This window comes from Thalassophryne amazonica, chromosome 10, assembly GCF_902500255.1.
Source record: "Thalassophryne amazonica chromosome 10, fThaAma1.1, whole genome shotgun sequence".
NCBI lineage: Eukaryota > Metazoa > Chordata > Actinopteri > Batrachoidiformes > Batrachoididae > Thalassophryne > Thalassophryne amazonica.
Genome location: NC_047112.1, coordinates 28,975,107 through 29,002,014, shown reverse-complemented (window position 1 = coordinate 29,002,014; position 26,908 = coordinate 28,975,107). Strand labels below are relative to the sequence as shown.

Genomic DNA, 26,908 nt, shown 5'->3' with positions numbered 1-26,908 from the left:
TGCTATACAGAACGAGACATCTGCGACAGCTGTAAACAGCCATCAGGGACTGGGTCAGTGTAATGTATTGGACTGCTCCACTGTCGAGGATTTAGTTGAGTGTTATAGACTCATAAACAGTCTGGCCTGGAATCACAGACCTTAATGAATCCTCCCATCAGTAGGAAGGAAAATTTGGTGGTGTTTTTTTTTTTTTTTTTTTTCATGGAAAGGGGCACCTTGTTACCTTAGTCTAAATGACGGGGCTGTAATTTATGTTTGCATTGGTGTTCCATTAGTAAGTGATTGGCTGATTTGAGGTGGGGGGGCTCACATCATCTGAACAGCTCAGAGGAGTTTGATGAAAACAATTCAGCTGTCTATGCTTGTTAAGACTTATAGTAAAGAAATCTATTTATTGCCCCTATGTTGAGCTCTTGTCTATTTCATTAGATTTATTTTATTTGTTAGGACAAATTCAGCAAGTATTTAATTGTGGTTTATAGTCATCCAAGCGTTAACATGGGAGATACTTGTCTTAAAACACCCCTTGGTCACATTTGTCAGTATGTAGTAGCTGTTCAACAAGACATGATGAATTGTTGGACCTGTGCTATGGGACCATAAAAGCCGCCTATAGATCTTATGCAGTTATACTGCGAGGCTCTCCCAATCGCAACAGTGTCTTTTTAGCCCCAGTTTATTGATTGCTTGACAAGTTGGGGGAAAGTTGAGCTCAAAATACTGATATATATATATACTGTCTGTATATATTTTCTATCTATTATTCTAGTGTGAGTCATAGCTGGCTTATATATTAAGCATATTTTCATATTACAATAGCAATAGCTCCTGTTAGTGCTCCATCTGGACCCCCCCGCATGGCATGAGCAAGCAACATACACAAGCACCACCACACCCACCCCCAACAGGACAGCATCCCTCATCCACCTGCATCAAGCATGGATCCATATTAGCCTTCAGGAGCGTGACTCACACAGTGTAGTAGAGGAAAGCCTGCGCACCACCACTCCCAACCCCCACGCTCTTCACCACCAGCTCTGTGTGCTAAGGGTGTAGCTGTTTAAGCCCTACGTGTATATAACATGCAATTAAAGTGCATTTTGGACGGTTTTAAGGATTCCTCTGTTTCAGTGATCTGGCTTTTACTGGATCAAACTAATTACTTTTGGTGAGCATGTAATTGTACCCAGGAAGACAATTACACTGTGCCCAAATAATAAGGCTTGGGTCAGACTATCCTTAAAGGAATATGTATTTTCTGGAGTGTAATTTGCACTGGAGTATAACTCGCACTTGTTTAATAATAATAATAAAAATGCCTGTTGAAGAGGAAAAGCTCATACATAAGTCGCACCGTAATGGGGGCCTGGGAGTGGATCATGGGTTTATGGGTGGTTGTGATGTGAGTCTTGGGCAGTGGCACTATGTGTTCCAGTTATCCCTGGGCAGACTTCATATTTTCAATCCTGTTATGTGAATGCAGTGCACGAGTGCAGTTCACATTGAAGCGCAACAGAAGGCAGGATGTACAGGTTAAGTGGGGCACTGGGCCTCTTTCACCTTTGCAGGTTGTAAAGCTCTGGTCCCACCGAATAATGAATTATGAATAATGAGCCACATAGCATGTATTTTTTTGGTACGAGTCAAGTTATTCAACAAAGGTGGGAGAATATTGGCTCTTAGAGGCAGAATATTCAGCTAACGAGGCTCATCTCTGAGCGTAGCACTAATTTCAAGAAGTTCAAAATTTAGCATACATAGAGTGAGGCAGTTTGTGTACGAGGTACTACGAGGATGTTAGAGGCATGTTAGTGGTGAGGAATAGACAGTTAGAAGCTCGGTTTCCAAGTACCTGGCGGCTACGAGGACAAGACAGGCTATTTTGGCTCTGCCCTTTTGCGCACTGTCATGCCAATCCCACCTGCTTTGTGAGCTGGACACTAGGGGTGTCCGGAAAAAATCGATTCACGTTTGAATCGCGATTCTTATTTATTACGATTCTGAATCGATCTAAAATGTCCAAGAATCGATTTTTAAAAAGCATTTTATTAAACATTTCCTTGCTTACTCGCTGCGTGTACTGTTTGTCAGGCAACGGCTTCCGTACTACAGCGTCTCCGCGAGGGGCGGGGGGTCCGGCATGCTTCAAACATTTGTGAGCTGCAGCTTAGCATGGCGGATGAAGAGTTAATTCAGCCAGCACTGTCTTTGGTGAAGGCAAATGTTTGGGCGCATTTTGGATTTTATTATGTGCTGCGTAAGAAGGAGCTTGACATGACTTATGCAGTGTGCAAAATCTGCAAAATGAAAGTTAAGTACTTCGGAAACACTTTAAATCTGCAAGCCCACATGCTACATCATCACCTGGAGCTAAAAGAAGGGAGCAGCGGTCTCTGCCGACTACTGACCAGCGCTTCGCTAAACTGCCAGTCAACTCTGAACGAGCAAAGCAGATAAGTAAATTTACATCTCTAGAATCACTTGATTAACCTTGTAAAGCTGCATTTTCTTAAACATAAACATTTTTTAAGTAATATAACTATTTCTTAGAGCTCTTTGAATCGAAAATCGATTGAATCGAATTGTCACCCCAAGAATTGGAATCAAATTGAATCGTGAGTTGTTGTACGATTCACATCCCTACTGGACACTGTATATAAAATAATTATTTTGTAGCAGATTAATCATTTTCTGTCAGAGTTTGGCTGTTGAAAGCACCTCTAATCCGGAATCACAGAGGACCGTTTCATCTGGAGCTTTTTTCCCTCTTTCTCTCTCTCTCTCTCTCGTGAACTTCAGGAGGTGGAGAATGTATTTGGAACCGTCTAAGGTAATTATTTGTAATGTTTATATTGTAATGGCTTGGCAAAACAGTTGCATGTTCATTCCTTCTTATGAGCAGCTGTAAAAGTATGTTTTTGATAGATTTAACATCTCGTTACAATCGATCAGATGAGCTGTGCTGTGTGCGCTGATGCAATATCTCGCACTCACTGGCAGTGTTTTTTAATTGTTTGCACAATGTTCATATATGTGGCTCATTATTCGAATAATCACTGAAATTTCTGACAAATCCATATGTGGCTCATTACTCATGGCTTTATTATTTGATGGGACCAAAGCTTAATGCGTGATTAAACTGACACACACCATGGTGTGTCACATCTGCTTCACTTGTTTGGCAGTGTTAAAGCAACACATCAGGCCAACATGTACTTCAGAAATACTATCAAAAAGCGGCAAAGAAGAGTGTTGTTGTAGAACTATAACTACAGTGTTAGATTTTGAATGACAACTGCCAGCCTCAAATGGCACATGGGGAACAACCTTTCCTTTGAAAAATATGTCATTTAATACATATAGTGAGGAAAATAAGTATTTGAACACCCTGCGATTTTGCAAGTTCTCCCACTTAGAAATCATGGAGGGATCCAAAATTTTCATCTTAGGTGCATGTCTACTTTTAGAGACATAATCTAAAAAAAATCCAGAAATCACAATGTATGATTTTTTTAAATTTATTTGTATGTTACTGCTGCAAATAAGTATTTGAACACCTGTAAAAATCAGTGTTAATATTTGGTACAATAGCCTTTGTTTGCAATTACAGAGGTCAAACGTTTCCTGTAGTTTTTCACCAGGTTTTCACACACTGCAGCAGGGATTTTGTTCTACTCCTCCATACAGATCTTCTCCAAATCATTCAGGTTTGGAGTTTCAGCTCCCTCCAAAGATTTTCTATTGAGTTCAGGTCTGGAGACTGGCCAGGCCACTCCAGGACCTTGAAATGCTTGTTACAGAGCCCCTCCTTAGTTGCCCTGGCTGTCTGTTTGGGGTCATTGTCATGCTGAAAGACCCAGCCATGACCCATCTTCAATGCTCTTACTGAGGGAAGGAAGTTGTTTGCCAAAATCTCACAATACATGACCCCATCCATCCTCCCTTCAGTACGGTGCAGTCATCCTGTCCCCTTTGCAGAAGAGCACCCCCAGAGTATGATGTTTCCACCCCCATGCTTCACGGTTGGGATGGTTTTTTTGGGGTTGTTCTCATCCTCAACCCGTTTTTCCCCACTCGACGATACACTCGCCGAGGATCAAACTCTGGTTATTGGCGACTCTGTTTTGAGAAATGTGAAGTTAGCGACACCAGCAACCATTGTCAATTGTCTTCCGGGGGCCAGAGCAGGCGACATCGAAGGACATTTGAAATTGCTGGCTAAGGCTAAGCGTAAATTTGGTAAGATTGTAATTCACGTTGGCAGTAATGACACTCGGTTGCGCCAATCGGAGGTCACTAAAATTAACATTAAATCGGTGTGTAACTTTGCAAAAACAATGTCGGACTCTGTTGTTTTCTCTGGGCCCCTCCCCAATCAGACCGGGAGTGACATGTTTAGCCGCATGTTCTCCTTGAATTGCTGGCTGTCTGAGTGGTGTCCAAAAATGAGGTGGGCTTCATTGATAATTGGCAAAGCTTCTGGGGAAAACCTGGTCTTGTTAGGAGAGACGGCATCCATCCCACTTTAGATGGAGCAGCTCTCATTTCTAGAAATCTGGCCAATTTTCTTGGATCCTCCAAACTGTGACTGTCCAGCGTTGGGACCAGGAGGCAGAGCTGTGGTCTTATACACCTCTCTGCAGCTTCTCTCCCCCTGCCATCCCCTCATTACCCCATCCCCGTAGAGACGGTGCCTGCTCCCAGACCACCAACAACCAGTAAAAATCTATTTAAGCATAAAATTCAAAAAGAAAAAATAATATAGCACCTTCAATTGCACCACAGACTACAACAGTTAAATGTGGTCTATTAAACATTAGGTCTCTCTCTTCTAAGTCCCTGTTGGTAAATGATATAATAATTGATCAACGTATTGATTTATTCTGCCTAACAGAAACCTGGTTACAGCAGGATGAATATGTTAGTTTAAATGAGTCAACACCCCCGAGTCACACTAACTGTCAGAATGCTCGTAGCACGGGCCGGGGCGGAGGATTAGCAGCAATCTTCCATTCCAGCTTATTAATTAATCAAAAACCTAGACAGAGCTTTAATTCATTTGAAAGCTTGTCTCTTAGTCTTGTCCATCCAAATTGGAAGTCCCAAAAAACAGTTTTATTTGTTATTATCTATCGTCCACCTGGTCGTTACTGTGAGTTTCTCTGTGAATTTTCAGACCTTTTGTCTGACTTAGTGCTTAGCTCAGATAAGATAATTATAGTGGGCGATTTTAACATCCACACAGATGCTGAGAATGACAGCCTCAACACTGCATTTAATCTATATTAGACTCTATCGGCTTTGCTCAAAAAGTAAATGAGTCCACCCACCACTTTAATCATATTTTAGATCTTGTTCTGACTTATGGTATGGAAATAGAAGACTTAACAGTATTCCCTGAAAACTCCCTTCTGTCTGATCATTTTTTAATATCATTTACATTTACCCTGATGGACTACCCTGCAGTGGGGAATAAGTTTCATTACACTAGAAGTCTTTCAGAAAGCGCTGTAACTAGGTTTAAGGATATGATTCCTTCTTTATGTTCTCTAATGTCATATACCAACACAGAGCAGAGTAGCTACCTAAACTCTGTAAGGGAGTTAGAGTATCTCGTCAATAGTTTTACATCCTCATTGAAGACAACTTTGGATGCTGTAGCTCCTCTGAAAAAGAGAGCTTTAAATCAGAAGTGTCTGACTCCGTGGTATAACTCACAGACTCGTAGCTTAAAGCAGATAACCCATAAGTTGGAGAGGAAATGGCGTCTCACTAATTTAGAAGATCTTCACTTAGCCTGGAAAAAGAGTTTGTTGCTCTATAAAAAAGCCCTCCGTAAAGCTAGGACATCTTTCTACTCATCACAAATTGAAGAAAATAAGAACAACCCCAGGTTTCTTTTCAGCACTGTAGCCAGGCTGACAAAGAGTCAGAGCTCTATTGAGCTGAGTATTCCATTAACTTTAACTAGTAATGACTTCATGACTTTCTTTGCTAACAAAATTTTGACTATTAGAGAAAAAATTACTCATAACCATCCCAAAGATGTATCGTTATCTTTGGCTGCTTTCAGTGATGCCGGTATTTGGTTAGACTCTTTCTCTCCGATTGTTCTGTCTGAGTTATTTTCATTAGTTACTTCATCCAAACCATCAACATGCTTATTAGACCCCATTCCTGCCAGGCTGCTCAAGGAAGTCCTACCATTATTTAATGCTTCAATCTTAAATATGATCAATCTATCTTTGTTAGTTGGTTATGTACCACAGGCCTTTAAGGTGGCAGTAATTAAACCATTACTTAAAAAGCCATCACTTGACCCAGCTATCTTAGCTAATTATAGGCCAATCTCCAACCTTCCTTTTCTCTCAAAGATTCTTGAGAGGGTAGTTGTAAAACAGCTAACTGATCACCTGCAGAGGAATGGTCTATTGAAGAGTTTCAGTCAGGTTTTAGAATTCATCATAGTACAGAAACAGCATTAGTGAAGGTTACAAATGATCTTCTTATGGCTTCGGACAGTGGACTTATCTCTGTGCTTGTTCTGTTGGACCTCAGTGCTGCTTTTGATACTGTTGACCATAAAATTTTATTACAGAGATTAGAGCATGTCATAGGTATTAAAGGCACTGCGCTGCGGTGGTTTGAATCATATTTGTCTATAGATTACAGTTTGTTCATGTAAATGGGGAATCTTCTTCACAGACTAAAGTTAATTATGGAGTTCCACAAGGTTCTGTGCTAGGACCAATTTATTCACTTTATACATGCTTCCTTAGGCAGTATTATTAGACGATATTGCTTAAATTTTCATTGTTACGCAGATGATACCCAGCTTTATCTATCCATGAAGCCAGAGGATACACACCAATTAGCTAAACTGCAGGTTGTCTTACAGACATAAGACATGGATGACCTCTAATTGTCCTGCTTTTAAACTCAGATAAAACTGAAGTTATTGTACTTGCCCCACAAATCTTAGAAGCATGGTGTCTAACCAGATCGTTACTCTGGATGCCATTTCCCTGATCTCTAGTAATACTGTGAGAAATCTTGGAGTCATTTTTGATCAGGATATGTCATTCAAAGCGCATATTAAACAAATATGTAGGACTGCTTTTTGCATTTACGCAATATCTCTAAAATCAGAAAGGTCTTGTCTCAGAGTGATGCTGAAAACTATTCATGCACTTATTTCCTCTAGGCTGGACTATTGTAATTCATATTATCAGGTTGTCCTAAAAGTTCCCTAAAAGCCTTCAGTTGGTTCAGAATGCTGCAGCTAGAGTACTGACGGGGACTAGCAGGAGAGAGCATATCTCACCCGTGTTGGCCTCTCTTCATTGGCTTCCTGTTAATTCTAGAATAGAATTTAAAATTCTCTCTTACTTATAAGGTTTTGATAATCAGGTCCCATCTTATCTTAGGGACCTCGTAGTACCATATTACCCCATTAGAGCGCTTCGCTCTCAGACTGCGGGCTTACTTGTAGTTCCTAGGGTTGTAAGAGTAGAATGGGAGGCAGAGCCTTCAGCTTTCAGGCTCCTCTCCTGTGGAACCAGCTCCCAATTCAGATCAGGGAGACAGATACCCTCTCTACTTTTAAGATTAGACTTAAAACTTTCCTTTTCGCTAAGGCTTATAGTTAGGGCTGGATCGGGTGCCCTGGACCATCCCTTGGTTATGCTGCTTTAGACGTAGACTGTGGGGGGGTTCCCATGATGCACTGTTTCTTTCTCTTTTTGCTCCGTATGCATCACTCTGCATTTAATCATTAGTGATCGATCTCTGCCCCCCTTCACGGCATGTCTTTTTCCTGGTTCTTTCCCTCAGCCCCAACCAGTCTCAGCAGGAAGACTGCCCCTCCCTGAGCCTGGTTCTGCTGGAGGTTTCTTCCTGTTAAAAGGGAGTTTTTCCTTCCCACTGTGGCCAAGTGCTTGCTCATAGGGGGTCGTTTTGACCGTTGGGGTTTTTCATAATTATTGTATGGCCTTGCCTTACAATATGGAGCGCCTTGGGGCAGCTGTTTGTTGTGATTTGGCGCTATATAAGAAAAAAGTTGATTGATTGATTGATCCTCTAAACATTGTAAGTGGAGTTGATTCCAAAAAGCTCTATTCTGGTCTCATCTGACCACATGACCTTCTCCCATGCCTCCTCTGGATCATCCAGATGGTCACTGGTGAACTTCAGACAGGCCTGATCATGTGCTGGCTTGAGCAGGGGGAACTTGCTGCCCTGCACAATTTTAAACCATGACAGCATCATGTGTTACTAATGTAATCTTTGTGACTGTGGTCCCAGCTCTCTTCAGGTCATTGACCAGGTCCTCCTGTGTAGTTCTGAGCTTTCTCAGAATCATCCTTACCCCACAAAGTGAGATCTTGCAGGAATCCCAGACCGAGGGAGATTGACAGTCATCTTGTGTTTCTTCCACTTTCTACAACCCCTGGCAAAAATTATGGATCACCGGCCTCGGAGGATGTTCATTCAGTTGTTTAATTTTGTAGAAAAAAAAGCAGATCACAGACATGACACAAAACTAAAGTCATTTCAAATGGCAACTTTCTGGCTTTAAGAAACACTATAAGAAATCAAGAAAAAAATATTATGGCAGTCAGTAACGGTTACTTTTTTAGACCAAGCAGAGGAAAAAAATATGTAATCACTCAATTCTGAGGAAAAAATTATGGAATCACCCTGTAAATTTTCATCCTCAAAACTAACACCTGCATCAAATCAGATCTGCTCATTGACATTGACTCTGTGCCATGACATTGACCCTACGTGTCTTTTTGCAAGGAATGTTTTCGCAGTTTTTGCTCTATGGCAAGATGCATTATCATCTTGAAAAATGATTTCATCATCCCCAAACATCCTTTCAATTGTCCAAAATATCAACGTAAACGTGTGCATTTATTGATGATATAATGACAGCCATCCTCCCCAGTGCCTTTACCTGACATGCAGCCCCATATATCAATGACTGTGGAAATTTACATGTTCTCTTCAGGCAGTCATCTTTATAAATCTCATTGGAACGGCACCAAACAAAAGTTCCAGCATCATCACCTTGCCCAATGCAGATTCGAGATTCATCACTGAATATGACTTTCATCCAGTCATCCACAGTCCACGATTGCTTTTCCTTAGCCCATTGTAACCTTGTTTTTTTTCTGTTTGTGTTAATGATGGCTTTCGTTTAGCTTTTCTGTATGTAAATCCCATTTCATTAGGCGGTTCTTACAGTTCGGTCACAGCCGTTGACTCCAGTTTCCTCCCATTCGTTCCTCATTTGTTTTGTTGTGCATTTTTCGATTTTTGAGACATATTGCTTAAGTTTTCTGTCTTGACGCTTTGATGTCTTCCTTGGTCTACCAGTATGTTTGCCTTTAACAGCCTTCTCATGTTGTTTGTATTTGGTCCAGAGTTTAGACACAGCTGACTGTGAACAACCAACATCTTTTGCAACATTGCATGATGATTTACTCTCTTTTAAGAGTTTGATAATCCTCTCCTTTGTTTCAATTGACATATCTTGTGTTGGAGCCATGATTCATGTCAGTCCACTTGGTGCAACAGCTCTCCAAGGTGTGTTCACTCCTTTTTAGATGCAGACTAACGAGCAGATCTGATATGATGCAGGATGAAAATTTACAGGGTAATTCCATAATTTTTTTCTCAGAATTGAGTGATTCCATATTTTTTTCCTCTGCTTGGTCTAAAAAAGTAACCATTACTGACTGCCACAATCTTTTTTCTTGATTTCTTACAGTGTTTCTTAAAGCCAGAAAGTTGCCATTTGAAATGACTTTAGTTTGTGTCATGTCTGTGATCGGCTTTTTTTCTACAAAATTAAACAACTGAATGAACATCCTCCGAGGCCGGTGATTCCATAATTTTTGCCAGGGGTTGTAATACATAATCATAACAGTTGTTGTCTTCTACGAAGCTGCTTGCCTGTTGTCCTGTAGTCCATCCAGCCTTGTGCAGTTCTACAGTTTTGTCCCTGGTGTCCTTAGACAGCTCTTTCGTCTTGGCTATGGTGGACAGGTTGGAGTGTGATTGATTGTGTGTGTGAACAGGTGTCTTTTATACAGGTAACAAGTTCACACAGGTGCAATTAATACAGGTAAAGAGTGCAGAATAAGAGGGCTTCTTAAAGAAAAATTAACAGGTCTGTGTGAGCCAGAATTCTTGCTGGTTGGTAGGTGTTCAAATACTTATTTGCAGCAGTAACATACAAATAAATTATTTAAAAAAATCATACATTATGATTTCCAGATTTTTTTTTTTTTAGATTATGTCTCTCACAGTGGACATGCACCTAAGATGAAAATTTCAGGCCCCTCCATGATTTCTAAGTGGGACAACTTGCAAAATCGCAGGGTGTTCAAATACTTATTTTCCTCATGGTATAATGTCAGAAAATAATGAAAATTGCATGGTCCAGTTTTACAGAGGCCAAAGTGTATTTTCAGTTGTCTTGTTTTCTGAACGAAGTGTTCACAAAGTAAAGATAGTCATAGTAAAACACAACAAAAAAATTCAAACTTTTTACATTTGAGAAGCTCAGTGTGGACATTTTATTATTGGTAAAGTACAACAAAAAAATGATTTAAATGATTTTATGGTTGATTTGCCTTACTTAAGTAACAGGTCTGGGTTTTGAACTGGTGCCGTCAGTCATTCAGCATCAAAGCTTTCAGTGAGAACGGATGCCATTTTCTGATTTCTACCCACATTTTCCTCCTTGACTTCATTGTTGTGCTGATGTGACTTCCTGCAGTCTCTAGTCTCTGGTAACTGCTCACTTGCAGTGTGTCCCAGGCTCGGGCTTGTGGCTCGGCTCCCAGATCTGGGCTGGGAGACAGAGGGGTTTCTCAGGAGACAGAACACAAATACAGGGATCCAATAACTTAATCACCAGCAGGACTATTGGACCATTTTCTTAGAAGCTTACTCCTGGGAGGGTGTTTGTGTTTGGAGAAGGGCATAAGTGGGGTACCCCAGGGCCAGTGAGCATCCTTGGGTAAATACAAACAAGTTGTGGTCATTTGTGATAATTTAAGTCAAGTAAAATGCTGTTTCTTTCAGCATAAAAAAACAACAGCAGCTCTATATTCATGTTTTTCAGAGGTTGTAAGAAAGTCTTCCATAAACAAATATAGCGAACCTAAAGGTAAAAATATTGGATATTTGTCCACTTATGGCCCAGTCACACAGCATACGACAATTCCTGAACGAAGGGAAAAAGTAAAAAAAAAAAAAAAAAAAAAAAAAAAAAAAAAAAATCACAATTCGTTGAGAAAAGGTGGACAAATGAGCTATATTTCTGAATAGCCTGTGAATCAAGAGTGTAAGGGACGAAAGAGGAATGAAACAAAACCGAAGCTAATGTTGATCTTGACGCTTTAAGTGAAATGCGCCTGGAGCTCTGCATTCCAGGACTCAGCACTGAGACAGAGCTGCAATTCCTGCACTAAAGCGCTCAAAAACCGGATTTTGTAATGTGTGAAAACATTCAGCTGGTTGAACGAAGTCAAACGAAAGGCTAACGTTACAAAAACTAAGCAGACGATAAGAAACTGTCAAGAACGACAGCAAAACAAAATATGGACGAATTGAGGTTTTCACTGCCCTTTGTTCAAATTTTTCGACAGTTTCAAAATTCTGACGAAGCGACCGCTGCAGGAACGAAGCTGAGTGAAGGTTAAACAATGCCAACGAAAGTCAACGAAAGTCCAGATTTCTTGTTTTGTTAGGGCTTCATTGCTTTTCATTAAGTGCTGCATGACTGGGCCTTTACTTAGTGATGAACTTGCATCTACAACCCCTGGCAAAAATTATGGAATCACCGGCCTCGGAGGATGTTCATTCAGTTGTTTAATTTTGTAGAAAAAAAAGCAGATCACAGACATGACACAAAACTAAAGTCATTTCAAATGGCAACTTTCTGGCTTTAAGAAACACTATAAGAAATCAAGAAAAAAGATTGTGGCAGTCAGTAATGGTTACTTTTTTAGACCAAGCAGAAGGAAAAAATATGGAATCAGTCAATTCTGAGGAAAAAATTATGGAATCATGAAACACAAAAGAACGGTCTAACACATCACTAGTATATTGTTGCACCACCTGTGGCTTTTATAACAGCTTGCAGTCTCTGAGGCATGGACTTAATGAGTGACAAACAGTACTCTTCATCAATCTGGCTCCAACTTTCTCTGATTGCTGTCGCCAGATCAGCTTTGCAGGTTGGAGCCTTGTCATGGACCATTTTCTTCAACTTCCACCAAAGATTTCAATTGGATTAAGATCCGGACTATTTGCAGGCCATGACATTGACCCTATGTGTCTTTTTGCAAGGAATGTTTTCACAGTTTTTGCTCTATGGCAAGATGCATTGTCATCTTAAGAAAATGATTTCATCATCCCCAAACATCCTTTCAATTGATGGGATAAGAAAAGTGTCCAAAATATCAACGTAGACTTGTGCATTTATTGATGATGTAATGACAGCCATCTCCCCAGTGCCTTTACCTGACATGCAGCCCCATATCATCAATGACTGTGGAAATTTACATGTTCTCTTCAGGCAGTCGTCTTTATAAATGACATGTTTAGCCGCATGTTCTCCTTGAATTGCTGGCTGTCTGAGTGGTGTCCAAAAAATGAGGTGGGCTTCATAGATAATTGGCAAAGCTTCTGGGGAAAACCTGGTCTTGTTAGGAGAGACAGCATCCATCCCACTTTGGATGGAGCAGCTCTCATTTCTAGAAATCTGGCCAATTTTCTTAAATCCTCCAAACCGTGACTATCCAGGGTTGGGACCAGGAAGCAGAGTTGTAGTCTTACACACCTCTCTGCAGCTTCTCTCCCCCTGCCATCCCCTCATTACCCCATCCCCGTAGAGACGGTGCCTGCTCCCAGACCACCAACAACCAGTAAAAATCTATTTAAGCATAAAAATTCAAAAAGAAAAAATAATATAGCACCTTCAACTGCACCACAGACTAAAACAGTTAAATGTGGTCTATTAAACATTAGGTCTCTCTCTTCTAAGTCCCTGTTGGTAAATGATATAATAATTGATCAACATATTGATTTATTCTGCCTTACAGAAACCTGGTTACAGCAGGATGAATTTGTTAGTTTAAATGAGTCAACACCCCCGAGTCACACTAACTGTCAGAATGCTCGTAGCACGGGCTGGGGCGGAGGATTAGCAGCAATCTTCCATTCCAGCTTATTAATTAATCAAAAACCCAGACAGAGCTTTAATTCATTTGAAAGCTTGACTCTTAGTCTTGTCCATCCAAATTGGAAGTCCCAAAAACCAGTTTTATTTGTTATTATCTATCGTCCACCTGGTCGTTACTGTGAGTTTCTCTGTGAATTTTCAGACCTTTTGTCTGACTTAGTGCTTAGCTCAGATAAGATAATTATAGTGGGCAATTTTAACATCCACACAGATGCTGAGAATGACAGCCTCAACACTGCATTTAATCTATTATTAGACTCAGTTGGCTTTGCTCAAAATGTAAATGAGTCCACCCACCACTTTAATCATATCTTAGATCTTGTTCTGACTTATGGTATGGAAATAGAAGACTTAACAGTATTCCCTGAAACCCCCTTCTGTCTGATCATTTCTTAATAACATTTACATTTACTCTGATGGACTACCCAGCAGTGGGGAATAAGTTTCATTACACTAGAAGTCTTTCAGAAAGCGCTGTAACTAGGTTTAAGGATATGATTCCTTCTTTATGTTCTCTAATGCCATATAACAACACAGTGCAGAGTAGCTACCTAAACTCTGTAAGTGAGATAGAGTATCTCGTCAATAGTTTTACATCCTCATTGAAGACAACTTTGGATGCTGTAGCTCCTCTGAAAAAGAGAGCTTTAAATCAGAAGTGCCTGACTCTGTGGTATAACTCACAAACTCGTAGCTTAAAGCAGATAACCCGTAAGTTGGAGAGGAAATGGCGTCTCACTAATTTAGAAGATCTTCACTTAGCCTGGAAAAAGAGTCTGTTGCTCTATAAAAAAGCCCTCCGTAAAAGTAGGACATCTTTCTACTCATCACTAATTGAAGAAAATAAGAACAACCCCAGGTTTCTTTTCAGCACTGTAGCCAGGCTGACAAAGAGTCAGAGCTCTATTGAGCCGAGTATTCCTTTAACTTTAACTAGTAATGACTTCATGACTTTCTTTGCTAATAAAATTTTAACTATTAGAGAAAAAATTACTCATAACCATCCCAAAGACGTATCGTTATCTTTGGCTGCTTTCAGTGATGCCGGTATTTGGTTAGACTCTTTCTCTCTGATTGTTCTGTCTGAGTTATTTTCATTAGTTACTTCATCCAAACCATCAACATGTTAATTAGACCCCATTCCTACCAGGCTGCTCAAGGAAGCCCTACCATTATTTAATGCTTCGATCTTAAATATGATCAATCTATCTTGGTTAGTTGGCTATGTACCACAGGCTTTTAAGGTGGCAGTAATTAAACCATTACTTAAAAAGCCATCACTTGACCCAGCTATCTTAGCTAATTATAGGCCAATCTCCAACCTTCCTTTTCTCTCAAAATTCTTGAAAGGGTAGTTGTAAAACAGCTAACTGATCATCTGCAGAGGAATGGTCTATTTGAAGAGTTTCAGTCAGGTTTTAGAATTCATCATAGTACAGAAACAGCATTAGTGAAGGTTACAAATGATCTTCTTATGGCCTCGGACAGTGGACTCATCTCTGTGCTTGTTCTGTTAGACCTCAGTGCTGCTTTTGATACTGTTGACCATAAAATTTTATTACAGAGATTAGAGCATGCCATAGGTATTAAAGGCACTGCGCTGCGGTGGTTTGAATCATATTTGTCTAATAGATTACAATTTGTTCATGTAAATGGGGAATCTTCTTCACAGACTAAAGTTAATTATGGAGTTCCACAAGGTTCTGTGCTAGGACCAATTTTATTCACTTTATACATGCTTCCCTTAGGCAGTATTATTAGACGGTATTGTTTAAATTTTCATTGTTACGCAGATGATACCCAGCTTTATCTATCCATGAAGCCAGAGGACATACACCAATTAGCTAAACTGCAGGATTGTCTTACAGACATAAAGACATGGATGACCTCTAATTTCCTGCTTTTAAACTCAGATAAAACTGAAGTTATTGTACTTGGCCCCACAAATCTTAGAAACATGGTGTCTAATCTGATCCTTACTCTGGATGGCATTACCCTGACCTCTAGTAATACTGTGAGAAATCTTGGAGTCAGTTTTGATCAGGATATGTCATTCAAAGTGCATATTAAACAAATATGTAGGACTGCTTTTTTGCATTTACGCAATATCTCTAAAATTAGAAAGGTCTTGTCTCAGAGTGATGCTGAAAAACTAATTCATGCATTTATTTCCTCTAGGCTGGACTATTGTAATTCATTATTATCAGGTTGTCCTAAAAGTTCCCTAAAAAGCCTTCAGTTAATTCAAAATGCTGCAGCTAGAGTACTAACGGGGACTAGAAGGAGAGAGCATATCTCACCCATATTGGCCTCTCTTCATTGGCTTCCTGTTAACTCTAGAATAGAATTTAAAATTCTTCTTCTTACTTATAAGGTTTTGAATCATCAGGTCCCATCTTATCTTAGGGACCTCGTAGTACCATATCACCCCAATAGAGCGCTTAGCTCTCAGACTGCAGGCTTACTTGTAGTTCCTAGGGTTTGTAAGAGTAGAATGGGAGGCAGAGCCTTCAGCTTTCAGGCTCCTCTCCTGTGGAACCAGCTCCCAATTCAGATCAGGGAGACAGACACCCTCTCTACTTTTAAGATTAGGCTTAAAACTTTCCTTTTTGCTAAAGCTTATAGTTAGGGCTGGATCAGGTGACCCTGAACCATCCCTTAGTTATGCTGCTATAGACGTAGACTGCTGGGGGGTTCCCACGATGCACTGTTTCTTTCTCTTTTGCTCTGTATGCACCACTCTGCATTTAATCATTAGTGATCGATCTCTGCTCCCCTCCACAGCATGTCTTTTTCCTGGTTCTCTCCCTCAGCCCCAACCAGTCCCAGCAGAAGACTGCCCCTCCCTGAGCCTGGTTCTACTGGAGGTTTCTTCCTGTTAAAAGGGAGTTTTTCCTTCCCACTGTAGCCAAGTGCTTGCTCACAGGGGGTCGTTTTGACCGTTGGGGTTTTACATAATTATTGTATGGCCTTGCCTTACAATATAAGGCACCTTGGGGCAACTGTTTGTTGTGATTTGGCGCTGTATAAAAAAAAAATTGATTGATTGATTGATAAATCTCATTGGAAAGGCACCAAACAAAAGTTCCAGCATCATCACCTTGCCCAATGCAGATTCGAGATTCATCACTGAATATGACTTTCATCCAGTCATCCACAGTCCAGGATTGCTTTTCCTTAGCCCATTGTAAATTTGTTTTTTTCTGTTTAGGTGTTAATGATGGCTTTCGTTTAGCTTTTCTGTATGTAAAACCCATTTCCTTTAGGCGGTTTCTTACAGTACAGTCACAGACGTTGACTCCAGTTTCCTCCCATTCGTTCCTCATTTGTTTTGTTGTGCATTTTTGATTTTTGAGACATATTGCTTTAAGTTTTCTGTCTTGATGCGTTGATGTCTTCCTTGCTCTACCAGTATGTTTGCCTTTAACAACCTTCCCATGTTGTTTGTATTTGGTCCAGAGTTTAGACACAGCTGACTGTAAACAACCAACATCTTTTGCAACATTGCGTGATGATTTACCCTCTTTTAAGAGTTTGATAATCCTCTCCTTTGTTTCAATTGACATCTCTCGTGTTGGAGCCATGATTCATGTCAGTCCACTTGGTGCAACAGCTATCCAAGGTGTGATCACTCCTTTTTAGATGCAGACTAACGAGCAGATCTGATTTGATGCAGGTGTTAGTTTTGGGCATGAAAATTTACAGGGTGATTCCATAATTTATTCCTCAGAATTGAGTGAGTCCATATTTTTTTCCCTCTGCTTGGTCTAAAAAAGTAACCGTTACTGACTGCCACAATTTTTTTCCAGATTTCTTATAGTGTTTCTTAAAGCCAGAAAGTTGCCATTTGAAATGACTAGTTTTGTGTCATGTCTGTGATCTGCTTTTTTCTACAAAAGTAAACAACTGAATGAACATCCTCCGAGGCCGGTGATTCCATAATTATTGCCAGGGGTTGTATATAAGGCTCCATTTGCGGAAAATTACCAAAAACACTAGTTTAGAATTTTTATCATGTTATAACATAGATATTTTACCATTAAATAAATACCACTTTGGACTTGCTCAATTGAAGTTATTTATGAAAGATAGATTCAACTGAGTTTAAACATTTGCAGTCATCATACATAATTGAATGCAGTTTTACAAAACGTTTTATGCTGTTGTAATTAGTAACTGTCGAACTACCTCTGATTTGATAGCTTCCTCAAAAAGGTATGATATACTTCTACTTAGCACACTATAAATGTACAGCTGTTGTCATCCTGTGCCATTATGGTTTCAGTGTTTATGCTTCTGTCACTGTTGACACACAGTAAATGGGTTGTGTGGCACTTAGGGGAGTGTGTCTGAGATGTATGTTGCTGTTGTGTTTATACATTTTTGATGCGTGCTTATTTCTCAGCGAGTGACACCATGAACACATTGTTCTCCATAAGTAGAACAAAGCGAACTGCAAGCGACCTCTTGACCTCCACAGGGAAGTTGGTATAAATATTTTTAAGTGGAGGCTTGAACATGTGCACTTAAAGGCTCTTACAGGTGTTGATGCACAAAACAGTGATTTAATGTTGACTGTACGACAGATCTCGAGTGCGCCTGTCGTGCTAAATGTGCTCACCCAGAAAGATTAAAGTTAAACATGCTTTTATGTTGGGCTCCCTTTTGTTTTTCTTAAGTAATACTCTCCAGTTCAGTTCAATTTATTTTTATTAACAAGTACATGTAGCATGTATTATGTGACCCTAAAACAATTGCAATCCTAACAAATGAATAAGTACACAAGTAAAATGACTAAGTTAAAAAAATTAAAAAAGATGTTAAAAGTTAAAAAAAACTCTTCTGTCTTGCATGTTACTTTCATGCACTTGTTTTTTTCTCTTTGTCTTTTTCACCTCAGTCAGTGTTGTCCCAGAGGCAACAGCGCATGATAAAGAACCGTGAGTCAGCATCCCTGTCTCGTAAAAAGAAGAAAGAGTATCTGCTCTCACTGGAAGCTCGTCTGAAGGTGGCGTTGTCTGAGAATGAGGCACTCAAGAATGAGAATGGCAACCTGAAGAGACAGCTGGAGGGCCTGTTGAGCGAGGTATGGGCTGAAAACAACACTAATGTACTACAGTGGAACCTCGGTTTTAGAACTTAATTGGTTCCTAGATGTTGTTCTTAAACCAAAACCAATTTTCCCATAAGAAACAATGTAAAACGGATTAATCAGTTCCTGGCCTCAAAAAGAACACTGTGGTTTTACATTTTACAACAGCATTTCATGCGTAAAAGGCAGACAAAATACTAAGAATATGCATAGTATCATACAAAATACTGTACAGTAATTATAATAAACTAGACAATTTAATTTCACCTTACCTGTACAGAAGAGACCATAAGAACATCAGGTAACTGAACTTCTGAACAGATCAGACGCCTCTGTTACAAGAAAACTTGTTGGATTTAATGTTGTATGCTAACAGCATTAGCACTCTTAGCTGTCAGTAGCTTCACCCCTTAGCTCCACTTAATGTATAAATAAAAATACACGCTCATAATTTTAATGTCCACAACAAAGTAAACTGTTAGGACAGCCACCGCGCAGACCATCAAAAATAAGATTTATTAAACATCCGAAAAGGGCTTTCCTTGCTTTTTCTTACTTTTTCGGGTTTATTGGCAGATTGCAACCCGACGCTGTGCTTTACCGCCACCTGCTGCCACAGAGGTGTTCGTGAAGCGAGACTTTGTTCGAAAAGTGATGCATTTTTTTGTTCAAAATAATATGTTCTAAAACCTGAGTTGTTCTTAAACCGAGGTTCCACTGTATAAGCATCACAACCGCAAGACGTGTTTAAAGTGCCGCACTTTCTGCAAGTTGCTAAAAATTAACACTTGATTTGGAAATGTTATGATGAACTAGTGGAGACAGTAAAATATACGTTTGATTAATGAATACGCTATTCTTATGTTGTTAGTGATAAAATGTGGTACTTTCTTTCTTCCTGCAGAACACAGTACTGAAGGCAACGGCTCCCAAGAGGAGGGCTGTGTGCCTCATGGTGGTCTTGGTTTTCCTCATGCTCAACATTGGACCAAAGAGGTAAGCAATCCCTGTATGACTTTGTGCATCTGTTAGAGAACATATTAAACAGAGGCAGGAGTTCTTAATTTGTGACCTCCTTTTCAACTGGAGTCTGCCCCTGGCTGTGGACTATTTTGCAGATTTGTTTGGGAAGAGCAGGCTGCGTCATCTCAACATAGTATATTAAGTAGGAAAAAACAGAATCCAAATATGGTTTCAGGATACTGGAAAGAAAAACTGTTTGATCTCTCCATGTCCGTGTCTGCTGCGCACATGTTTGTAAGCCAGTTTTCACTACTGCACTGCTGCAAATTGGTGCCGTCTTTACTACAGTGTGCAGGTCCGTTTCCCTTTACATTACGTCACGGTGGGAAGTGCTACATATAGTACAGAAAGTATAGCATAGTAGAAAAAGAAGTCAGAGCCACATTCGAATACTCATACTAGCCTACTGTGTAGTAGGGAGCACGTCACAGTCAGGAGGGTATCCAGAAGTAGGCCAGTAGTACTTAGTAAGCATTTAGTAGTAGCGTATTTTCCGACGTGTCTTTTTTTTTTTTTCTAGTTTGGGAGGTCCTGCGACTTATAGTCCAAAGCGACTTGTTTATGGAGGGTTAAAAAAACCTCCCGAGTTGCAGAGAGAACTGGCATTCCTGTTTGTTTAACACCTTGTCTTTAACATGGGGGTGGGGGGTCTCTTCAGTTACATTCAATATTTGTTTAAAACAGAGTTTGGCTGCATATTTGCTTGTATAAAAACATCAAAGACCTTCTTATTCCAATGATTGCGATGGCGACAGTACTTTGAGCTTGTTCTCATAGCTGTGTTGAGCTTTGGGCTCCAGAGATAAAATTCAGTGAGCAGTCATGCTCATTTCAAGTAAATGTGAATAAATGCCTTTAACAACCAGCAAAAAAGTCCAGCTGAATGACACCATCAACACCCAAAGTTCCTGGAGGTCCATAAAAAGTTTTAAGAGGCATTGAAATTGTTCATTCAAAGATAAGGCCTTAATTCTCCCTACTGACATCTGAGTCACCGTAGGGGGAATGTTATTATTTGCCTTATTTTGAAGTGATTTACAGTCAGCTGTACCTCCGGTTGTGCTGTAACTAGTGCAGCTAGTGTTAAAAATACATCAAATAAGTGTCCACCAGACTAGATAAACTAAGGAATAAATCAGAGATACATACGAGGTCTATTAGAAAAGTATCCAACCTTATTGTTTTTTTCAAAAACCATATGGATTTGAATCACGTGTGATTACATCAGACATGCTTGAACCCTCGTGGGCATGCAAGAGTTTTTTTCACGCCTGTCGGGTTACGTCATTCGCCTGTGGGCAGTCTTTGAGTGAGGAGTGGCCCACCCTCTCCTCTATTTTTTTCATTGTTTAGGAATGGCTCAGAGACTGCTGCTTTGTTTGATCAAAATTTTTTCAAAACTGTAAGGCACAACTGAGTGGACACCATTCGATAAATTCAGCTTGTTTTCGGTAAAAGTTTTAACGGCCGATGAGAGATTTTGGTCTGGTAGTGTCGCCGTAAGGACGGCCCACGGTGCCTGATGGCGATCTGCGCTTCGAGGCGGCAGCGTCTCACCGTTTCAAGTTGAAAACTTCCACATTTCAGGCTCTGTTGACCCAGGAAGTCGTCAGAGAACAGAGAACTTTCAGAAGAAGTCGGCATGAGGAGTTTATTCGGACATTCCATTGTTAACAGGCATTTTGTAATGAAAGAACGTGTGGGCAGAGTCACATGTCGGGCCGGACCCGACCGCGGGGGGTCGCGACAGGAAAAACACCTCCGTTGGAAACCTTAACAGGCAATTTGGAACATGCCCAAGCTGTTAAACAATTTCTCAGTTACTCACTTGTTGAAAGCCATCAAAAGCCGCCTGAATTTTACAAATGGTTTTCAACACAGAGGTGTTTTTCCTGTCGCGGCACACACAGATTCTCCGAGTCGTCACAAAAAGGACTCAGCGAATTTGTGCGCACGTCTTTCATTAAAAAATGTCCTTAAACAGTGGAATGTCCGCATAAAGTCCTCATGCCGGCCTCTTCTGAATCTTCTCTGTTCTCTCACGACGTCCTGGGTGAATTAAGCCTTAAATTAGGATGTTTTCAGGTCGAAACAGGCCGACGACGGCGCCTGGAAGCGCTGCGCGACATCCCGCTCCGTGGGAAGTCCTTACACTGCCAGAAACACCCCATAATCTCTCATCAGCCGTTAAACTTTTCACCGAAAACCAGCTTAATTTCTCGAATAGTGTCCACTCGGATATTCCTCACAGGTCCAGAAAAATTTTGATAAAGCAACGCGCGCCGTCTCGAGCAGCGTGTGAAACAAAGGAATTCAGCGGAGAGGGCGGGACCACACCTCACTCAAGGCCTGCCCACAGGGAAATGACGTCACTGACACACGTGAAAAAACTCACGCATGCGCACAAGGGTTCAAGCATGATTGGTGTAATCGCACGTCATTCAAATCCATATAGTTTTTTTTTTTAAATAAAAAGGTAGGATACTTTTCTGATAGACCTCATATTTTGCACAGCAGCCACATCCCACTAATTTAACTTCTTCCTGAAGTGGCACATGGGGCTACAGAGAAGATTGGCCTACTGTACAACGCTGCTTCTGCCTTCATGGCTGTATGCTTTAATATTTCATAAGATTCACATGACGGTCATTATAAATCCAATTGCGGCATCACATTTGTGTTCTAGATAAATGAAAATATGTGAGGCTGCTTGCCAGTGTGCAAATTTTTTTTTTGAAATGTTTTTTTTTTTTTAATTTCTGACATAAATTTTGACAATTGCATGAACTAGTTGTGAACATTGTGCAACCTACACTCAACAAAAATATAAACGCAACACTTTTGGTTTTGCTCCCATTTTGTATGAGATGACCTCAAAGATCTAAAACTTTTTCCACATACAAAATATCACCATATCCCTCAAATATTGTTCACAAACCAGTCTAAATCTGTGATAGTGAGCACTTCTCCTTTGCTGAGATAATCCATCCCACCTCACAGGTGTGCCATATCAAGATGCTGATTAGACACCATGATGAGTGCACAGGTGTGCCTTAGACTGCCCACAATAAAAGGCCACTCTGAAAGGTGCAGTTTTATCACACAGCACAATGCCACAGATGTCGCAAGATTTGAGGGAGCGTGCAATTGGCATGCTGACAGCAGGAATGTCAACCAGAGCTGTTGCTCGTGTATTGAATGTTCATTTCTCTACCATAAGCCATCTCCAAAGGTGTTTCAGAGAATTTGGCAGTACATCCAACCAGCCTCACAACCGCAGACCACGTGTAACCACACCAGCCCAGGACCTCCACATCCAGCATGTTCACCTCCAAGATTGTCTGAGACCAGCCACTCGGACAGCTGCTGAAACAATCGGTTTGCATAACCAAAGAATTTCTGCACAAACTGTCAGAAACCGTCTCAGGGAAGCTCATCTGCATGCTCGTCGTCCTCATCGGGGTCTCGACCTGACTCCAGTTTGTCGTCGTAACCGACTTGAGTGGGCAAATGCTCACATTCGCTGGCGTTTGGCACGTTGGAGAGGTGTTCTCTTCATGGATGAATCCCGGTTCACACTGTCCAGGGCAGATGGCAGACAGCGTGTGTGGCGTCGTGTGGGTGAGCGGTTTTCTGATGTCAGTGTTGTGGATCGAGTGGCCCATGGTGGCGGTGGGGTTATGGTATGGGCAGGCGTCTGTTATGGACGAAGAACACAGGTGCATTTTATTGATGGCATTTTGAATGCACAGAGATACCGTGACGAGATCCTGAGGCCCATTGTTGTGTCATACATCCAAGAACATCACCTCATGTTGCAGCAGGATAATGCATGTTGCAAGGATCTGTACACAATTCTTGGAAGCTGAAAATGTCCCAGTTCTTGCGTGGCCGGCACACTCACCGGACATGTCACCCATTGAGCATGTTTGGGATGCTCTGGACTGGCGTATACGACAGCGTGTACCAGTTCCTGCCAATATCCAGCAACTTCACACAGCCATTGAAGAGGAGTGGACCAACATTCCACAGGCCACAATTGACAACCTGATCAACTCTGTGTGAAGGAGATGTGTTGCACTGCATGAGGCAAATGGTGGTCACACCAGATACTGACTGGTATCCCCCCCAATAAAACAAAACTGCACCTTTCAGAGTGGCCTTTTATTGTGGGCAGTCTAAGGCACACCTGTGCACTAATCATGGTGTCTAATCAGCATCTTGATATGGCACACCTGTGAGGTGGGATGGATTATCTCAGCAAAGAAGTGCTCACTATCACAGATTTAGACTGGTTTGTGAACAATATTTGAGGGAAATGGTGATATTGTGTATGTGGAAAAAGCTTTAGATCTTTGAGTTCATCTCATACAAAATGGGAGCAAAACCAAAAGTGTTGCGTTTATATTTTTGTTGAGTGTATATATATATATATATACACTTCCACGAGGGTTGCCAGTGTTGGTGATGATGCTAGCTGAAGTCCTATTCATCCTATTGAGATATCCCATTATCCCTTGTGCACCAGAGAGGCGCTGCAGTCAAAACAACATAGAGAAACCACATGACAACAATTGCAGATGAACATTATACTACCAAAATGTACATTTTTTTTTATGCCTTTCATAACATTTATAAGACTATGCGTGAGACTCCTGAAAACATGCTCAAACAAATATTACAGTTTCCGTGTCTGCCACCTTCAAACCTGCATGGAACTTCATACACACAAACCGAATTTCAGACATCTTATATATATATATAAAACTCTGGGACAAACAGCACAAACAGTAGAGAAGCTTAAATCTTCGACTGGACTGGGTTGCTTGACGTGAGGACGTTTCGCTTCAAATCACAGAAGCTTCCTCAGCTAAAATTCTTGCTCTGGTAGTCTGACTTCTGTCTTGACTCTTGTAGAGAAGACTCTTGACTCTTCTGCCTTCACTCTTGTAGAGAGTGAAGACAGAAGTCAGACTACCAGAGCAAGAATTTTAGCTGAGGAAGCTTCTGTGATTTGAAGCGAAACGTCCTCACGTGAAGCAACCCAGTCCAGTCGAAGATTCAAGCTTCTCTACTATGGAAACCACCTGGACAACTGAGAGCCTACACAGAAACAGCACAAACAGTGTTATCTCAAAGCGTAAGTCTCAGATGCATTTTTCAGTGTTGTTGATATCTCGCAGAACAGCGACCTCTCTGAGATTTCAGGGGATTTGAAACCTCAATAGGGTGAATTACAAGTCCTGGCAGATTGGGGCCTGCCAGTCAAAAAGTCTAGGAGCTAGTCACAGAGGGTGGGGTGCAGGCCAAGAGTGAGCAGTTTGAGGGTGAGTTTGTGGGGGATGACCATATTGAAGGTAGTCAACAAAGAGTATCGTGATGTAGGAGTCTTTGTGCTGAGAGAGGGAATAGTGGAGTGCAGCAGTAATGTTGGGCTGGTTTGCATATTGCAGGGGGTCCAGTGTGTCCGTTTGGCTGCTCTGAATGTGGGCCAGCACCGCTCACCGCTCTCTCAAAACACTTTGTGATGATTGGAGTGAGGGCTACTGGCCTGTAATCATTCAACAGGTGGGTGGGCTTTTCTTGGGGATGGGAACAATGGTTGTTGTTTGAAGCAGGTGAGAACAGTGCTCTGGCTGAGGGAGAGGTTGAATATGGAGGTGAGAACATCAAGCATGTTAGTACATGCTCTGAGGGCCCACCCCAGAATGTTGTCTGGTCCTACTGCCTTGCGGAGGTTAATCTTCATCGGTGCTCCTGGCCTGTTGCGACTGTTTGGGGAGGGGAGGGGTGTTGAGTGGTCTGGGGAGTCTGGGTGTGTGCAGGCGTCTTCTCTGCGCTACGGCTAGAGATCTCAAAGCGAGTGTAAAATGTGTTGATCATCCAGCAGGCTGCCTGTGGAGCTGATAGTGCTGGTGATAGTCCTGCAGTCAGTGATGTGCTGCAGGCCTTGCCACATCTGCCCTGGGTCAGCAGTAGGATAGAAGCTGTCCAGCTTCTCCCTGTACTGCTTCTTGCCACTGTGATGGGTTTCCTCAGTCTTTACATCACAGCTTTGTCCGCTGTCTCATTGCCTGTTTTAAAAGCAAGAGAGTGAGTACACAGCATGTGTCTTACCTGACTGTTGATTCAGGGCTTCTGCTTGGGGAACTGACGCGTGTGATGGGCGCGATGTTATCAACACAAGTGCTAATGTACCCACTCACATACTCAGCATAATCCTGGAGTAGTCCTCCAGTATGGCCACATCTTTAAAGGCATCCCAGTCTGGGATCCAGAGTTTGACCCGTGTACCTCTGGACTCCTGGGGTCAGCTAGCTCACTCAGGCTTGGTGCTTCGGGCCCTTCCTGGGAGTGGTGGTGGTGGCTGCAGTGGCGACGGCAGCAGACAATGACTTGTAGCTCCGGTGGTATGAATCCAGTAGACTCAACCCGTCTGCGTGAGTAGCTGATGTCCAAAAGTTTCTGTTTGCTGTGTATTAGTAGCGCAAAGATGCTGCGCACTGCTAATATAATATAAACACACTCAAAAAATAACAAAAAGCCGGCATTCCAGAGCGGAGCGAGCAAACACGTCTGCCATGGGGGGCGCTATGTTTTTTATAGTCATGCCACATTTGTGGTAATGCCACATTTTAAAAATAAATTGGACTTTTACTCTGTTGCGACATATGATCCCCCAGTGCTTTTTTTTTTTTGGACAGGTGCAACCTGTACTGTGATGCCACTTGCACTCTGGCTCTACTACCTCTATAGTGTACAAACTGAATACGCTGCACTGTCCCATAATGCAAATGGAACCTGGCAACCAAAGAAAAAGAGCTTCCCAAAACAATTCAAAGACAATGGACACACGTGAAAACTGTAGCGACATCCAAGGGAGGGGCTGTGGCATTGTACAAAATATACATTTATTAAGTATCAGGAACTTTTTTTAAAAGTCTTTTTTTACAAAAAGAAATTTTCACAGCATGTGTGTGCATTCTCATCTACGTCATCTGTCAACATCCAGATTAAAGGACAGTTAAGGTGGGGATGGAGTAGTATATCCGAATTGTGTTCCTACAACTTGCCCTTACTTGTAGTACATACTGTAGTAACGGTAGTAGAGAAGCTTGAATCTTCAACTTGACTGGGTTGCTTGACGTGAGGACCTTTCGCTTCAAATCACAGAAGCTTCCTCAGCTAAAATTCTTGCTTTGGTAGTCTGACTTCTGTCTTGACTCTTGTAGAGAAGAATAAACCAGAAGCCAACAAACGCTGGAGTTTTTTTTAACCTAACCAGACCCCACCTACCGAGAGGCTGACTGCTATAGGCTAGTGACTAAACAATAGCTCTAATTAGCACCTATTGTGCTCTAGTTAGCACTCTCCTAATGACAGGACGGAAGCCTCCCCTGATGGCTCCATTGACGACTCTCTCCTGATGACATGAATGACTCATTACCATGAACAAAAGACTGAAACTGCTTTGACCTGAGTACCACATTATAAACGGGGGACAAAGCATGTCTGAGACCCGCTTTGCG

General features: G+C 41.4%; 1 protein-coding gene across 2 annotated transcripts in view; it reads left to right on the top strand.

The window, feature by feature from the left end:
• The window catches only part of atf6 (activating transcription factor 6), a 106,514-nt gene that overhangs the window by 31,853 nt on the left and 47,753 nt on the right, over nt 1-26,908 (top strand). For both annotated transcript variants that reach the window (XR_004563003.1, XM_034179653.1), the window contains exons 8-9: nt 18,165-18,350; nt 19,261-19,352. Coding sequence is in view for 1 of the 2 variants with exons in the window: in XM_034179653.1 (XP_034035544.1) it covers nt 18,165-18,350; nt 19,261-19,352 (278 nt within the window). In the remaining variant the exon portion in view is untranslated. The remainder of the gene's footprint in view (nt 1-18,164; nt 18,351-19,260; nt 19,353-26,908) is intronic.